At 48.0% G+C, this 18,593-nt stretch overlaps 1 protein-coding gene and 1 long non-coding RNA gene across 4 annotated transcripts in view; both read right to left on the reverse strand.

The window, feature by feature from the left end:
• PRICKLE3 (prickle planar cell polarity protein 3) overlaps positions 1-12,178 on the reverse strand; it is a 36,391-nt gene extending 24,213 nt beyond the window's left edge. The window contains exons 1-2 of one of the 2 annotated variants that reach the window (XM_083718980.1): positions 12,108-12,178; positions 1,854-1,939 (exon numbers count right to left, since the gene is read on the reverse strand). In XM_083718980.1, coding sequence (XP_083575106.1) covers positions 1,854-1,939; positions 12,108-12,149 — 128 coding nt within the window. In that variant the 5' untranslated portion in view covers positions 12,150-12,178. Of the gene's footprint in view, positions 1-1,853; positions 1,940-7,761; positions 9,978-12,107 lie in introns of those variants that run through there. The other variant, XM_083718979.1, reaches the window with a different exon arrangement.
• The window catches only part of LOC310835343, a 233,228-nt gene that overhangs the window by 135,612 nt on the left and 79,023 nt on the right, over positions 1-18,593 (reverse strand). The gene's annotated exons all lie outside the window — the stretch shown is intronic.

The raw sequence follows: 18,593 nt of genomic DNA on the forward strand, positions 1-18,593 counted from the left end.
CCCTGAGACAACCAAGCTGCCCAGCAAAGCTCTACTGCTGCCTCAAGATCCTCAGCGCTTTGCCATAACTCGCACGCCTGTTGAGCCCTAAGAGACACAACCCTGACAAATATAAAAGGTGCACCAAGTCTACACGGAGGCAGAGACCTCAAATGTCGCTGTGACCACCAGTTATAAGTGAAAAACAGGATGTTTGAGTAGCCGAATAACAAGATAGGTTCAAACTTGAAGGTGTGAAGAAAGCAGGGTGGTGGTGGGGGACCACTGTGCTAATTCATCCTTAAAGGTAAAGGTAAAGGGACCCCTGGCTGTTAAGTCCAGTCGTGGCCGACTCTGGGGTTGCGGCGCTCATCTCGCTTTACTGGCCGAGGGAGCCGGCATACAGCTTCTGGGTCGTGTGGCCAGCATGACTAAGTCACTTCTGGCGAACCAGAGCAGCGCACGGAAACGCCGTTTACCTTCCTGCCAGAGCGGTACCTATTTTACTTTGACGTGCTTTCAAACTGTCATGTTGGCAGGAGCTGGGACCGAGCAATGGGAGCTCACCCCGTCGCGGGGATTCGAACTGTCGACCTTCTGATCGGCAAGTCCTAGGCTCTGTGGTTTAACCTGCCCCACTCCTTCATGCAAATCCCCCAAGGGCGGCTTCCAGTACAAGTTCCCACGTTTGTGTTTTACCACGGCCCCTGCAATGCAAATGACACAGACCACACTTACTTCCCATGAATTGCCCACCCCTAATCGCACTGTTAAGCACAAGTACATCATGAGAATTTCTCCAGCCCCACAAAACGGGAACGCAGGAGTGGGGCGAAAAGGCCCCAACGGCAGGCTGTGCTATTCCTGCAAAACGGGGCCATCAGCTCATTAAAGAGAGAGGAAGGGGAGAGATTCCTGCCTGCCGTGTCTTACAGTCTCTGCGGGCTGCAAGACCACAGCGAGGCAACTGCGTGACAAGTGCCTGGAAATGAACGAGGACAATGAAAGATGCAGGGTGGGGGCTACGCCAGGGCGGGGGACAGGGGGTGGGCGGAAATGAAGTGAGTGATGGAAAGAGACAGAAAGGAAAGGCTCTTCCACTCCACTGCTTTCCTGCTGAAATTCAAATTTTTGGGGGGAGGGGAGGCTGGATGTGAAAAAGAGAGAAAAATGAGTCTGGACTGATGTGTCTGCAAAAGGAAGACATGAATGCGAACAGAGAGGCAAGGGGCAAATTAGAGCTACGAATAAGGATGTGGAATAAAGAGAATCCATAGTGACAGGAGGAAAGGGGGGGAGGTTTTAACTTGCTTATCTAGATTTCTGTTCAGAAAGGCTTGAGGGGCAGCAGGCAGGGCGCTAAGTACAAGACAGGAGGGATGAAAGGCGGGCAAGACAGAGCGAATCAAATCAGCAAGGTAGAAAAGGAGGAAAGAGATGCACACCCTGCAGTTTCTCCTCTTGCTCAGAAATCCATCCTGCCGTCTTCAATGGGACTTACTCCCTAGGAAGGAGATGGCAGCCCGAAAGGCCGTGGATCCACAGGGGTTTGGATCCAACTGTGTTTCTCTGCCCATAGAAGGCTCTTGAATCCAGCGGAGGCTTCCATGGACAGCTGGGGGAGAGGCCATTTTTTGCTTATTCCCCCCTTTCCTTCTGCAGCCCACCTCCCCAAATGTGCTCCAGGGGGTTGGGGAGCCTTCGAAGCAGCATGGGAGGTGTCAAGTGAGAGAAGGGACCCAGTTAGATACAACCCATGGCAAAGGACAAATAATCCCTAGAGGTCCAATAAACAGGGAGACAGTTGGGGAGGGGGAGATCTCATAGAGGATGGAGGGAGATTTGATGGAGGGAGGGGCAGCACATTCTCCTACCTCCATCCATGCACTAGGAAGCCTGGGCACTGCTCTCCGCACCTCTGACACGGTTGGCCCCGGTCAGGGTCCTCCACCTCAGGCAGCTGTTGTGGGACAGAGGGACAAGTCGTCAGCAGCAGAAACATCAGGAGCACCAGCATCCACCAGTATCACCCTGTACAGCCCTGTATCGGGAAGCTTTTAATGCTCGATATTTGACTATATTTTTATAGATGCTGTAAGCTGCCCAGAGTGGCTGGGGGATCCCAACCAGATAGGAGGGGCATAAATAATAAAATTGTTAGTATTATTGTGACAGTGCACACTCCTACCCGGAAGCCAGCATCTATCCATCACAACAATACAAACACAACACGTAGGCTCATAGTTAGTAGAGAATATAGAATAGAATAATGATATCATTCAAATTATAGGAATAAGCCAATCAAAGTTCTTATGTACAATATAAGAGAGTGGTAGCGAGGACGGTCGAGCCCTGTGTTCAAAACAGATGTCTAAGGGCAGTCTCACAATAGTCTTTCAAAAGTTTCGATGGAAGACGTCTCAAAAGCCTCAAAAGGACAGTGTCTCCAGAATGATACTACTGTTTTATAATAGTCTTCATCAACTGGAAAGAAGATACAAGGCAAACAACTGATGAATGATAACAAAACTGAGCTACTTCAGTAGTATTGGATTATTCCTATAATTTGAATGATATCATTATTCTATTATATATTCTCTACTAACTATTAGCCTACAACTCGGGCTTTCAGAGGATCTCCTGGGCTTTCCCAGTCGCCAAGACCATGTTAAAAACTAGGCTGTGGGACATAGATCACCAGGAACTAATCTCAGCTGCGGAAAAAACATGCCCCCTCTTTATTTTCGACTCTCTTGGGCGCAGGAATTTAATCTTAATTATTTACAATTTTGGTTTAATCCGCAAGATTAATTCTAATCCTTCTAACTTCCTTTGGGGCAGGTTTGTGGGTTTGGCAGAAGGAGATAGGATCTGCCCATGCGATGCCCACCAGGTGGAAACTCTAGCTCACATGGCCCTTAACTGTAAAATGTATGATGATCTCTGCCAACGATTTCTAGACCATCTATGTATTCCAACATGGAAACCAGAGACGGAGGTTATGCGCTTCTTATTACAGGGGAGAGACCAGGAGCTCACCAAGACAGTAGCTAAGTTCCTCTATTTGATTTTTTGTTGCTGAAGATCCTGCCCTTGCTGGAAACCCACGAAGATGAGTTGGATTGCTCGCCTCTTCTGCCCTTTGGCAGGTGACTGTGCTGTTGGGGTGGCGACGAGATCGCACTGGCCTAGCTATTTTAAATGTATTCTGAATGTTCTTATGGGATGCCAATAAAGGTTACTTGACTTGACTTGACTATTAGCCTACATGTTGTGTTTGTATTGTTGTGACTGGTTCTTATTGCAACACAGGGGTTTGTTTTTGGTTCAGCATCTACCCATTCACCAGGTGTGTCACCAGGTCTGCCAATCCCGCCAGCACACCCTCATCGCTATGGTTTGCACCCGTTGATTGCGATCAATATGCAACCCCCATTTCCATCAGTATTGACACCAGCTCTGTCCATCTGCTCCCATCGGTCAGGAATCCTGAATAACCAGGAATCGACAACCACACACCAGTTTCCTATTGACACCAGCTATACACACCTTTGTGACTGTTCCCATCTTCGACCATATATTTTGGTAATTTGCTATGCATTTGGACTGACAGCGGCTAAGAAAGCGGTAACTAAATTTTACACGATGGTTCCTGAGATCAAGGAACTCTGGTTTAAAACACAGGTTTCAAAACTGCACTGATTTTTTTTTTGGGGGGGGGGGGGTTTCTTAGAATTCTCAGGCAATGCTGGGTACAAGGCAGCTAGGAGAAGATATTCAGCATTTATTTGTTAATTACTGTGTTTATATCAGCATCATTTCTCCATGGAGCAAAAGTTGGTGCACATGGCCCCGCGCCTCCTCATTTTATTCTCACAACAACCCTGTGAGCTGGGTTAGGCTAAGATATACTGACTGGCCCAAGGTGAGCTTCATGGCAGAACCCACTCTGTGGCTGCTGCACTGTCTCTTGGAACAAGGGTCTGCCGTTGCAAAGCAGATCTCATGAAGCCTCAGACCTTCAGGCAGCAGCATCTTAAGCTTAGAGACATTTCTACAAGGTCCCCTGACTGTGGCCCCAGTGACAGGGGCCTGTACCAACATGGGCAGGTGCTTCCAAAATCAGGACGCCCGCGCATATTTGTTAATGGCAATATATTCCCTCACACCGGTCCTGTTCAGAAAGTGGTGTTGGGGGATGAGTGTTCAGGCCCCTGGGCTCTCACTTGTGGGGTGCCTCAGGGTTCCGTCCTCTCCCCCATGCTTTTCAACGTCTACATGAAGCCGCTGGGAGAGATAATCAGGGGGTTTGGCCTGGGTGTTCATCAGTATGCGGATGATACCCAGCTCTACCTCTCTTTCAAATCAGAACCAGTGAAGACAGTGAAAGTACTGTGTGAGTGCTTGGAGGCGGCTGGAGGATGGATGGATGGCGGCTAAAGGATTGAGGTTAAATCCTGACAAGACAGAAGTACTGTTTTGGGGGGGACAGGATTTGGGCAGGTGTGGAGGACTCCCTGGTCCTGAATGGGGTAACTGTGTTCCTGAAGGACCAGGTACACAACCTGGGAGTCATTCTGGACTTGCAGCTGTCCATGGAGGCGCAGGTCAATTCTGTGTCCAGGGCAGCTGTCTACCAGCTCCATCTGGTATGCAGGCTGAGACCCTACCTGCCCGCGGACTGTCTCGCCAGAGTGGTGCATGCTCCAGTTATCTCTCGCTTGGACTACTGCAATGCACTCTATGTAGGGCTACCTTTGAAGGTGCCCCGGAAACTACAACTAATCCAGAATGCAGCAGCTAGACTGGTGACTAGGAGTGGTTGCCGAGGCCACATAACACCGGTCTTGAAAGACCTACATTGGCTCCCAGTAGATTTCCTAGCCAGTTCAAAGTGTTGGTGTTGACCTTTAAAGCCCTAAACAGTCTCAGTCCAGTACACCTGAAGAAGCGTCTCCACCCCCATCGTTCTGCCCGGAGACTGAGGTCCAGCGCCAAGGGCCTTCTGGCGGTTCCCTTGCTGTGAGAAGCCAAGTTACAGGGAACCAGCCAGAGGGCCTTCTCGGTAGTGGCACCTGCCCTGTGGAACACCCTCCCACCAGATGTCAAAGAGATAAACAACTACCAGACTTTTAGAAGACATCTGAAGGCAGCCCTGTATAGGGAAGCTTTTAATGTTTAACAGACTATTGTATTTTAACATTTTGTTGGAAGCTGCCCAGAGTAGCTGGGGAAACCCAGCTAGATGGGCGGGGTATAAATAAATTATTATTATTATTATTATTATTATTACTCCTGACTGTTAACCGCAGCAGCTGGAGACTCGTGGGTGAAATCCTGTCTGCACTTTGGCCTAAAGAAGGATTTGTAAGGAAGCTAATTCCCGTCTGAGAGCAGCAAGGCACTGTGGGAGAAGCGTAACTTCATTTGGGTGCCGGAAGCCACCCACAGGCCAGGGCTTGCTTCAGCTCAGTTCAGCAAGACATAAACAGGCCAGATGTTGGCTTCCTGCCACCGCAGGTGGCTGAGAAAGTGGGCAGCAAAGTGCCTCAAAAAATAATAATTAGGGGGTGAAACAGGGTAAAAGTGGAAAGGCCTCGATGCGGAACAAGAACTTTCCTAACTCTCCCTTCCTGCCACTTTTCATCCGCCTTGCCTCTATGGTGTGGGTTTCTTTGCGCCAATGAACAGCTAAGATGACACACCAGGAAGGGGGGGGGGGAGAAGGTGCCAGGAGCCGCTCCCACTTCCCCCAAGGCAAGAATCGCTGAAGCAGTGCCTGGAAACTGGGCAGGAAAAAAATCCCTTTGGAAAAAAAGGACAAACCGAGCACAACAGAGTCAAGATGGAGGCAGTAGAAAAGGCTAGCTCTGGCGCCTCAGTGAGACATTCCTGGCACCCCTGGACACCCCCCCCCCCAAGTCTGAAGTTTCACTTTTAACTACCTGCTCTCAACTCTATATATTGTTCTCATTTAAAAAAAAAAAATGTGACCCATCTCAAGCTGTGGAAAGGCAGCGCGAAACTTTTAAAAATAAGGAAAAGCAAACTAGGGAACCATGATCTCTACCTGGCCAGAATTTTTACCCATCTACCAGAATTTCAGTCTTCAACTCTGTTGCCGCAGCATAAAGATGTAAAGCAAATGATCGTTTGTGTGTTAAACACATGTGTTGTTATGAACAGAAGAGTGTGCCCTTCAGTTTTGAGAAGCACTCTGTATATGCTCAAAGGCTCTCCCGTTGCAGCAACTTTAAAAATGAGCTTGCCATCAGAAAGGAACTGTCTGTTCATAGAGAAACAAATGTGACCCTTTGATTCATATATAGATATAGATGATATAGATATATCTGCTCAGGAAAAGGCCCCCTTACCCATGCCCACAGAAATAAGGTTTTTGGAACGAAAAGATGACAGCCACCACCAGGAAGAAGCAAAACTGTAACCAAAACTTATTCCGTGGTGCTAGAGAGATTGCACCGTATCCACAAGCAAGATGATTCTTTCCCTCTCACATCTGCCAACTGCTGCCGCTACCCATCCTTCTGCAGCTTAGAAGGGATTTCAAGGAAGGCGGAGATCTATTTCATCAGATGCAGCTTTGGGAAATCAAATCTGCCAGGGCTGACGTAATAAGCAATCTCCCCCCACCCCACCCCCAAATCCCAGATTTGGGATACATCGTATAGGACCCCTATGCTTTCTCCCACACAGCAGTTGCTCCCTGTTCAAGAACCCCTTCACCCGCGCCACCCCCACCAGCCCTCTACCCACCCCATGGCCCAGCATGACCCCAAAATGCCTTAAATAATCCCAACGTTAACTGAAAGGGAAAGACTTCTCCTGATCCGTTACGGCAGGATTTGGGTCTGTGGCGCTCCCAGCTGCAGCGTCGCACCGAATTACGAATTGTATAGACAGAGAACCCTATTGAACTCCTGCTCCTACACAACCTCTCTATCCTTTTCTCTTGCTCAATCTCAACCCGCCCACCAGCCCCATTCGACACCTACACACACAATTTTGTGAGTCTCTGGGCCCAATTTCACCTTTGGATCTCCGCCCGCTGCCAATATCTTGCTCCAAAACCCACATCTACGTTCCAAGAAAAGTAGATGGAAAACAGAGAGGAGGAGCGGGTCAGTTGGCAGGTAGCCCGTTGGGGAGGCAATCATGCGGGGTCGAGCTTTATGCACCCACAAAATGTGTCCACTGCAGCTGCCGAACTGCACCTGTCAACCCCAAGCCCTCAAAACCAAACAAGAGGTGTGGACCTAACCTGGATTGCTCTAACCAGGTCAGCTGGGAGGCCAGTCAGAGAGTTAACAACCTGGTCCCCATTCACCCCAAGGCAGAGGCAAGGCAGGAAAACAACAGAAACCTCCACTCCCATGGACACCCCAACACTGGGACATGAGCTCAACAAATTAAGGGCTACAGGTGAGCGTTCAAGTAAGTCTTAATTAGTGTAGACCCACTGAAATTAAGTTAGACGCATTAATTGCTGAATACTGCCCTAGCTCTCCTGCTAAGGGTCTACAATAAGTCCACCTGAAGAAGGCCCTGAAATGACAGCATCTCCACATCTGTTGCCATGGCTACAGGGGAGCCTTCTCTTGTCCAACACAACTTTCATATTTCTTACTGCTGGTGCATCATCTCCTTCTGGGCAGCTCCAGCGTAGGAACCGTTCCTGTATAATTGCCTCAATTGTCTTCTTCAGGAACAGGGTCCCCATCACCCCAAACCCAACCTTCTCAGGCTTGATTTCTCATTTCCCACCTTATTTCCCTGCCTTTGCGTCCGGAGAGATCCCAGCCAGCTGCGATCTTCACTCCTTCAACTCCACGACTTTGGGGTTAACTGCCGAAAAGTCACCTGCTCTCTTAAACACCTCCGCCCATTCTCTCTTTGCCCCTTAGGCCTTGGTTGGAGAACGCCCTCCCTCTCACAACACAACTCGCCACCTTTCTACCTCTTCTGGCAAACCCCACCTCTTCCATTAAGCCTTTGGTTTAACTCTTTAGTCCTCATCTCCAGACTCCAGCTGAAGAGAAGTTAATAGCACCAGTGGGAATTTCATTCCCCCCACAAGCCTTGCAGTCATTGGGGTGGGGATAGGGAGTTTGCAGCTGGAGCAGGAAGAGATTAAATCGCCTCTTCCTGTGCTGCAGACCCCAACAACAGGGCAGGGTCGGATGTCTGTAATGAATTGCACACAGAGGCAATTTTAAACGTTACTTTGCCTGTTAACTCATTTAGTGTCAAGAGCGTCATGGCACTTGACCAAGGGGATACAAAATGCTATAAGAACAACACAATCCATACATTGGGAAAACTCAGTGTCAGCCATAGCGGCAAGATTTAGGGACAGACGTATATCCTCTGCAAAATAGGAATTGAAGAGACGAAATCCTATAATTTTTGTAGAAGCTCCAGTAGCTCAGAGACCCACAGAATCCCTCGAGAGCCCTGGAAAAGACCCCAAAGGATTTTGGATCTCTTGGCAATGTGATGCTCCACAGCTACCTGCACATACACACAATTATATTTTTCTGTTCAGCCCTTGGAGAGCCGCTGTCAATCAGTGCGGACAATATGGGCCTAGATGGGCTAATGGCCTGATCCAGTAGAAGGAAAGTTCCTATGTACCTTGCCTATAACGTCTCAGGTTTCAGAGCACTGATATATCAAGACTATGGTTATATGCTAGATATAAAACAACTAAAGGCAGCATTTCATAGGAATATGCAACATATTCCTATGTATTAAAATAAACACTTTCATATTCCCAGCCACCAACTGCTTCCCCACCTGCCCACAAATACAAAGGTTAGCATTGTCTCTGGTGCGGCCTTCAAGAAGAAAGAGGCCCCATGCAATATTCTATCCACATGGCATTGCTGCTCAAATTTAGGACAGCGGTGGTATGTGCAAGCGAACGCTCTTGGTTATTGGTCATGATGGAACATAGGTGTGGAGGTTGTACTTTAGAGGTATGCAGGGACCAAACCACTGACACTGAAGTAAATTTGCTGCAGTCCTCAAGTAAGCTGACGTTACTCTTGCATGGCCCACTCCAGAAATTTCTTTTAAGGCCATAAGAATGCACACCCAGGACCTCTTAACACTAAAGGCAGCAGTAGGCAACATGTTACCCTACAGAAGTTGTTGAACTACAACTTCCATAATCCTTGACCGCTGGCCATGATGGCCAGGGCTGATGTGAACTGTAGTCCAGCAACATCTGGAGGGTTACTCCGGAGTTCAGGAATAGCTATTCTGATCCTTAAAATATGCTTTTGTTTAAGAACAGTCTTCCTGGATGAAACCAAAGCCTCTCTATAACATTCTTTGCAAGAATCCCAATATCTAGCAAGTACTGTCCAAGTACCTCATGAACACTTTTTGAGGATTCTGCAACACAGTACCCCATAGCACCTCATTAGGGCCTTAGAGGGCCCTGGCACCTCAGAGTAAGCCATTATAATCACCTTGGGTAACAGCTACAACAATCCTCATCAGAATTCCCTCAAGTCATGAACCACAGCTTAGTTTCTATAGGGTGTGCAAGGTCACACACACCACCAAACCAAGGAACACAGGAACCAACAGCATTTTCTGCAGCAGCAGTCCTTCCATGAGCTGGGCAACACATTATCCCACAAGGCTCCATATTGCTCTAGAGAACATCTTACAATGTTTCTAGGCCTCAACCTTTCTCAGCATCTTCTCTGGTCCATAGAACGGAGGGGGAAGAGATCCTGGTGCCATATAACTCCTCTGAAATGCCTTGGGATGCCCATGCAATGGCACAAGACAGGGGCCCACTGAACCCTATATTGCCCAGAGTCCCGACATCTGTAGCAAGCCTTTAATAACTCTTACAACACATACTCCCTGTACCTCAGTGTCCCACTAAACACTTAGACCTTAACATCTAACCTATATTGCTTTCATAGCCATCTCCTGTAACTCAGTACCCCATAGCTTCTTCTGAGCACAGGAAAGGGAGGCCCTTGCACCACATAGGGACCCCTGACCATTAGGTCCAGTCGTGGCCGACTCTGGGGTTGTGGCACTCATCTCGCTTTATTGGCTGAGGGACGTACAGCTTCCAGGTCATGTGGGACTGAGCAATGGGATTCAAACCGCCGACCTTCTGATCGGCAAGTCCTAGGCACAGTGCTTTAACCCACAGCACCACCCGCGTCCTGTACCACACAGTAGCTCCATAAAAAAGGTAAAGGTAAAGGACCCCTGACAGTTAAGTCCAGTCACGGATGACTCTGGGGTTGTGGTGCTCATCTCGCTTTACTGGCCGAGGAAGCCGACGTTTGTCTGCAGACAGTTTTTCTGGGTCATGTGGCCAGCATGACTAAGCCGCTTCTGGCGAAACCAGAGCAGCACACGGAAACGCCGTTTACCTTCCCGCCGGAGTGGTACCTATTTATCTACTTGCACTTTGACGTGTTTTCAAACTGCTAGGTTGGCAGGAGCAGGGACCGAACAATGGGAGCTCACCCCATCACTGGGATTCGAACAGCCGACCTTCCGATCGGCAAGCCCAAGGCTCAGTGATTTACACCACAGCGCCACCTGCGTCCCCAAATAGCTCCATAGAAAGCCTTATTTATGGTACAACAGTCCTTTTAAAACTCTCACAATATGTCAGTGCAAAAGAGGCCTATGCCTGAAGTGGCTTTTTTTTAGCAAGGCTGTGGTGACAGAGGTAAACCTTATTAACAACTTAAAAATTAGCACAATGCTGAGCCCAGATGGTATCCACCTAAAAGTTCTTGAAGTACTCAAATATGAAATTGCTGGTCTTTAACAAAAACATGCAACTTCTCCCTAGAATTGATCTCTGTACCTGAGGACTGGAAGGTGGCAAATATAAAACTATTTAAATAAGAGTAATTGGGGGAATCTAGGAAATTACAAACAAATTAGCCTAACATCTGTTCTGGGTAAATTTGCTGAAATTATTAAAGATAAGATTATCAAGCATATAGAAGAACAAGCCTTTCTGAAGAAGAATCAGCATGGCTTCTGCAAAGGCAAGTCCTGTCTCATTATCCTCCTAGAGTTCTTCAAAGGTGCCAACAAATCTTTGTAGAAGCTGTGTTCTTGGGTTTTTATACAGTTTTCACAACGTTTCTCACAAAATCCTAATTGCACTTAAACCTTATCGGGGTCTGAACTAGTGATGCCAGACCACAAAAGAGGCTGTAAGGTTGTGAAGGACAGGTCAGTGAAAATGCTGTCTTGACATGTGGCAGCTGTGAAAAGGGTGAATTCCACCTTAGGGAATCATAAGGAAAGAAATTGCAAATAAAACTGTCAATACTGAAATGCCCTTATACAAGCCTATGGTGGAACTACACTGGGAATACGGTGTATAATTCAGGTTGCAAAAACTCAAAAGGATATTGTGGGGCTAGAAAGGATGCAGTAAAGTGCAATTCAAACGACCAGAGGACTGGAGGACAGTGTTTGGGGGTTGGGAAAAAAGGTGAGTAAGGGGTAGGGATATAACACAGGTATATAAAATTACACCTAGCATCGAGTCAGTGTATAGAAACAAGCTTTTCTCCCTCTATTATAAGATGAAGGGTGGGAGATTCGCGACAGACGAGAGGAAATTCTGCTTCCCACCCTGGATTGCGCTACCACAACACGTGGTAGTGACCACCTAGGTGGTTTTTAAAATGGACCAGGCAAATGCATGGAGAATAAATCGACCCACGGCCCCTGGCCACGACGGAGATCAGAAGCAGCCCGCCGCGGAACAGCAGGCGCTGGAGAGGCCGGTTGCGCTCCCGTCCGGCTCGGGGGTCGCCTCCCGTAAGGAACAGGATGCCGGGCGAGACAGGCCTCGGGTCTGATCCGGCACAGAGGTCCCGATTCCCTCGGAGACAAGTAGCCCTTGGGGAGAGGAAATGGGGGGAGCAACGCCCCTTAGGGACCCCCCTCTCCGCCCTCCGAAACCCCCTTCCCCCGAGCCTGGGGTGCCTTTGGCCCGCCCGCCCCTTCCTGGCCAGCCAGCGCAGCACCGGCGCGGGCCTCGTCGGCGTCCCGGCAGGCTGGCTCCCCGCCTCGCCTTCCCCGCAGGGAGAAAGACTCACGGCTCGGGTGGATCGGCGTCGCCGCGACCCGCGCTGAAACATGGCCCCGATCCTGCCGTCTCCAGCGCCCGGGCGACGCGCCCACCTCCAGGCTCCCGCTTTGCGCCCGGGCGCTGCGGCGGCGGCGGCGGCGTTGCTGCTCTTACCTCCCCAGGGGAGGAGGTGCTGCGTGCCGATCCCTCCCCGCCGCCCGACACCCGGGCCCGCCCCTTCGCCTGCCCTGCGACGCGCAAGGCTCCCGTCGATCCGCCCCGCAGGATCGCCCTCTCCGCGCGCCGCTCTCCTCCTACCGGCTTCTCCAGTTTGCTGCGGGAGGCGCGCAATGGCGAGGCTCTGCAGCCGGACAAGAGCGCAAAAGGATCCGGCGAGCGATCCTCTGCGCGCGCGGTGGGGCGGCCTCCCGGGAAGAGGTCAGGGACCACCCGCCAGGCAGGATTGAACCCCCGAGTAGCAGGTGGCTTTACATTGCGCCACCAAGCTGGCCGGGGCTCCTCCAGTCCCTCCAGCCCCGTCCTCGCCGGTCCTTTCCCGCTGTCACCTCCCATCCATCACCCTCCTTCGACCCCTTCCCCGCACCCTTTCTGTGCCCGCTGCTGTCACTTCCTATCAGCGCGATCCGTTTTCCCTTCCTCTGGCCTCGCTGCCACATTCTTCCTATCCAGACCCCCAACCACTCCTTCCCCCACCACCTATGAACAAGCCACCTGCCCTCTTCCATCCTTGCGTTTTTACGGGCCTCCTCGGCTCTTACCTACTTATCTTACCTATTAAGATGTTCTTACCTATTAAGATCTTACCTATTAAGATGTTTCGTTCAGTTTGATTACTTTAGCCACTAGCCCCTAACAACATGCCATGCGGCACAAACCAATGGCTTATTTAAAACGCTGCTTTTCTCCTTAATTTGCAACATGATGGTAAACAAATTCAGAGTCAAATTTTGCTATAAAACACACACACAAACAAACAAACAAACAAACAAACAAACAAACAAACAGATAAAGGCACTTTAGAAGATATCTCAGTGTTTACCTAGCAAATTTCAATATATAGTCCAGTAATTGATTTTTAGTGTACCTGGGAGAGAGCTTCTTCTCCAGCTCTGTGACTGTGGACTCTAGTAAACAAAGAGCGAGGAAGATCTAAGACAATTACTATCACAGTAGCGCAAGTGAGACTTTTATGGAATCCTACCAAGTCTGGGCTGTTACCAAAGATGGCATCATTTGGAGACTTGCCAGTGTAAACTCTCTCCTGAAGCAATGTTTAAGTATATACTTCTAGCCCATATTTGTACTTGAGCATATTAAAACAAGGGAGCGAGCAAGCCTAGATTTGCTAATGGATGCCATTATAATTGTGAATAAGAACATCTTGGGAGTATAATTTTAAATTCCATCTTTGCAGCCTGCAGGTTACACTGGAGAAGATGGAAAATCCCTTCCTCTGCAGGAGATAATTCATATTTTGCTATCACCTACTACTGTCATCACCAGCAGATTCGTTGGGCAGTATAATAGGTGGAACATTAGATTTGGATGGACGAAGGGAAACCTGGGTCCAAATCTCCACTGGGTGAACTTGGCCCGGTGAGCTTAGCCCATTACACTGTGAAAGCTGTGAGAAAAACCCTGAACTCCAGGAGGAGTAGCAGGATATAGGTTGCATGCACACCATACAATTAAAACACCTCTCAAACAAGAATCCTGGGAGCTGAAGTTTGTTAAGGGTGCTGGGAATTGTTTCTCTGTTAGGGGTAAACTGCAGTGCCCAGAATTCTTTTGGGGGAGATGTGCCTTAAATGGGCTTTAAATGTACTGCATGTAAAAATATGTACATACAAACAAACAAACATACAACAAACTGGTGGACTCAATCTAACACAGAATTAAGCATGCAGCCAATTAAGAGTGTAAAACGCTATAAGGGACCAATGCTTATAAGTGCGATGTCAGTTCACAAAACGAACTGACCCTGTATAGATGTTCTAGCTCCTTCCCACTTCTCCCTTCCCTTCTAATGCACAAATCACACATTTTCCAGAGCTTGAAGGCAGGGATGCTAATCCACAAGAGAGTAATGGTAGTTATATTTGCGTACTCCTAATACCTCACCTTTATTCAGCACCTTTTTTACATGGCAGTTGGAAGTACTGTCTATAGTAGTTCACGTACATCCTATGTTCTCGTAGCAAACTCAGTCCTCTGACTGTGGATCATTGTGTATCTGTCATGGCACCATCCACTTATTAGAGGGAGGCATCCCTAGGCTTGAATAAACCCAGAGGTCTGCAGAAGTACCAAAAAAAAAAAAAAAACCCTTCAGGAAAAAAAGTTCTAAATGGAGTGGGAGCCATCCCAAAACAGTCCAGTAGGGACTGAGCATGCTCAATGGCCCTGAACAGGGCTGCCTTCAGATGTCTTCTATATATCAGGTAGTTGTTTATCTCTTTAACATCTGGTGGGAGAGCGTTCTACAGGGCAGGTGCCACTACCAAGAAGGCCCTCTGCCTGGTTCCCTGTAGCTTTGCTTCTCGTAGTGAAGGAACCACCAGAAGGCCCTCAGAGCTGGACCTCAGAGTCCGGGCAGAACGATGGGGGAGGAGACGCTTCTTCTGGTATACTGGGCCGAAGCCATTTAGGGCTTTAAAGATCAACACCAACACTTTGAATTGTGCTCGGAAATGTACTGGGGCCAATTTAGGTCTTTCAAGGCCGGTGTTATGTGGTCTCGGCAGGCGCCCCCAGAATGGTGTATTCTGGAAAAGGGCACGGCTGGCTTTTGTTTGCAGTAAGCGGCAAATAAATAGAACAACAGTAACTGCATCTATGAATACAAGCAAATTTAGAAGAAGAAAAATCCAGTGTCAAGGAAGACGGGCTGGAAAGGGGAACCTGAAGCAGCTAGGCACAGCAGGACAGTGGCATCAGGCTCTGCTCTGCTATTAGGCAGAGTGAGGCTACTGTCTCAGGAAATGGATGCATTTCCTAGTGAACTGCTCCATATCACACAATGTATGCCTTCATCCCTTGGGAACCCCCAAGCGGGGGCAAAACTAGATTTTGTTTTGGCACCCCACAACTCACATTTGCACACCCTCCCGCAGGCTGGGAGCCTCAATGGCTGCCCTCTGGAGGCTTCACCCAGGGTAAAAAAGCCTGGCTAGCCCTCCTGTAGCTACGGTTCTGTCGCCAAGCACTTGGGGACCAGCACAGGCATCACAGAAGCCCCACCAATCCAACTTGACACCTTTTGAAAGAGGAAATTGCCCCAGTGGGATTGCCTAGTTCTGAGCGGGGGTGGGGAGCAGAGGAGGCCCTTTTCAGGCATGCGCTATTGCTAATTGGATAACTGCAGCAACTTCAAGCAGCAACTTCCAAGAGCAAATGAGTCACCGCCATAGATTAAATCATCACAGGTAATAATAAAAAATGTGTCAGTGGAATAATAGTTTGGGGAGGCCCTGCCTGAGAGGGGGAGCTTCTCTGATAACCTACTTCCACCATGTGTTGGAAAGTGGAACTGCAAGCATAATAGTATGGCAGCCCACCAGGGTCTGGTTTACACCTGCAAGCTCATCACCCTTTCGGACCTTACAAAGTGACAAATTAGCCAGGATAACAGATTAATAATCACAATTAGAACTTGCTTGTCACCTGATGCAAACATAAAACACTGTTTCCACATTTACAGCAGGTGCTGGAATGGGCTGACTGCAGGAGAATGAGATCCACAACTTTGAATGCTTTGAAGAATTATTATTATTATTATTATTATTATTATTATTATTATTATTATTATTATTATTATTAAGCCACATTAAACTCCATTGAGCCTGCAGGCAGAGAGACTGCCCCATCTTTTAATATAATATACATCTTTTAACATGCAATAATATAATTGTATTATAGAGCCAGTGTGGTTAAGAGTGGTGGACTCGTAATCTGGTGAACCGGGTTCGCGTCTCCGCTCTTCCACATGCAGCTGCTGGTTGACCTTGGGCTAGTCACACTTCTTTGAAGTCTCTCAGCCCCACTCACCTCACAGAGTGTTTGTTGTGGGGGAGGAAGGGAAAGGAGAATGTTAGCCGCTTTGAGACTCCTTAAAGGGAGTGAAAGGCGGGATATCAAATCCAAACTCTTCTTCTTCTTGTAGCCATTTTCTAAGGCTGCATACACACAATACCTTTAAAGCATATCTTTCCCCCACCCAAGAACCCTGGGAATTGTGGTTTGTTATGTGTGCTCAGAATTGTAGCTCTGTGGGGAGTAAGCTACTGTTCCCCAGATTCTTTGGAGCAGTGTGTTTTATTCTTCTATGATGATCACCCGTAGACGAGTAAGATTGTCTTCCACAAACACGGTTTTAACAATGGGTCCGTAAGTGACTGTGGAGGCCAATTCTGGATCCACATGTCCTTCTGCAGTGGGGATATTGGTTTCTGGACGGGAGTTGATCACGTTGTGGATTTGCCAAGCGTGCCTTCCTCTTAGCACGTTGCCCCCTTGCGTCCTGAGTTCGGGTTTCTTCAAAGCCCATGACACCTTTAGTAAAGGCTGTTCTGCAACTGGAGCACTCGCAGGCCCGTGTTTCCCAGTTGTCAGTGTTCATTTTTTTAGATTTGCCTTGAGACAGTCTTTAAACCTCTTTTGTTGACCACCAGCATTACGCTTTCCATTTTTAAGTTCAGAATAGAGTAGTTGCTTTGGAAGACAATAATCAGGTCTCCGCACAATATGACCAGACCAAGGAAGTTGATGTAGTATCATTGCTTCAACACTGGTGATCTTTGCTTCTTCCGGTACACTGGTATTAGTTCGCCTGTCTTCCCAAGTGATGTGTGCAGATGACAGCTTATTGAACAGAAGTTCGGAGGGGGGGGGGGTTGCAGGCAGAGGGAAATTAAACAGGTCAAGCGCATTAGGAGGATGCATCTTCATTCCCAACAACGTACAGTGGTACCTCAGGTTAAGAACTTAATTTGTTCCGGAGGTCCATTCTTAACCTGAAACTGTTTTTAACCTGAAGCACAACTTTAGCTAATGGGGCCTCCTGCTGCCACCGCGCCGCCGGAGCACAATTTCTGTTCTCATCCTGAAGTAAAATTCTTAACCCGAGGTACTATTTTTGGGTTAGCAGAGTCTGTAACCTGAAGCGTATGTAACCTGAAGTGTATGTAACCCGAGGTACCACTGTACAAATGCAGCTTGAAATGGAGTGAGGACAACAACTTTGCTGTGTTAAGCCACTAACACGCACAAAACTGTTCATAAGAAGCAACAGGGTGGAAGCAGGATATATTTATGTACTGTGGCTTACATTATGTGGAAGAACACAGAAGTGTGTGCACAACATCTCATTGCTAACACTGATGGGAAAAGCAGACTCGGGTGAGGAAGCCCTGTTTCAAGGCATCGTGTCTCCAATTTTTCCTCAAGATGGTGCCGTTGTCGTCATCACCTATCACAGCAAACACATTTCACAGGGCGTGCCACCAAAGTGTTTGTGGGCTGCCCCTCTTCATTTATAGTTCCAACTTCATTGTTTCCCAAATATAAGGGAAAGAAAGATCGCTTCCTCAAGCACCTGCCAAAGAGTAGAGAAAAGTGTGTTCTGGAGGAGAGAGATGCATCAAATTATCCCCCGTTATTTATACTGTGCTTATCAGACATCATACAAATATTAAAACAGACGTGGTTTTGCCCTCAGGTTTACAATCAAATAAAACACAAAGGGAAAAAGGAATTGGGAAGCTAGAGGAATAACAGGACAAATGGCCATCAAGAAAAAAGAAGAAGGATTGTGACGAAAAAAAGCAAGAATGAAAACTAAGCATGAATTTTCAATAATTTCTTAAATGAGGAAAAGATGTGAGCTACTCAGATTGATGGTGGAAGATTTAGATTTATTAGCAGTGGAATGTATGAACTATAAAGTCCTCCATTCAAATCTCACCTCAGCTATGAATTTGCTTAGGCTAGGGATCGCCAATGTGGTGCCCATGGGCACCAGTGTGCCCACCAGAGCATCCTATGGTGCCCATAAGAGGCCTCAAAAGTCCACAATGCTCAAGAGACTGTTTGCTCATCCTCCTCAGTTCCTCATTGCATTGGCCAAATTTCTCTTGTACACAGAACATTCCCACCCCTTCAACATGGCCACATTTCACTGGGTGCCAAGATTGGACATTCCCTCAGCAGAATGAGCAGGAGGGCCCGCATTGAGCAGCAGGACTGGCGTGCCAAATGTTGAAGTCCTGGAAGTAAATATATATTACCATCTGAAGAAGGAGGCACCACACCAGATGACTTATATCGAGAGTCAAAAGCGACCTAACTGCTTCGCAGAAAGGAGGCAAGAGGAACTAAACTCGGCTTCTGTTTTCGTCCATCTCATTTTTCCTGCCAATTGCTTTTCTCCTAGCACATGATAGTGTTTTGCCCAGTGACATGAAAAATGTTGCTTACTGGTTCCTGGGTATTCAAT

This window comes from Podarcis gaigeae (assembly GCF_964106915.1).
Source record: "Podarcis gaigeae genome assembly, chromosome: 17".
Lineage (NCBI taxonomy): Eukaryota > Metazoa > Chordata > Lepidosauria > Squamata > Lacertidae > Podarcis > Podarcis gaigeae.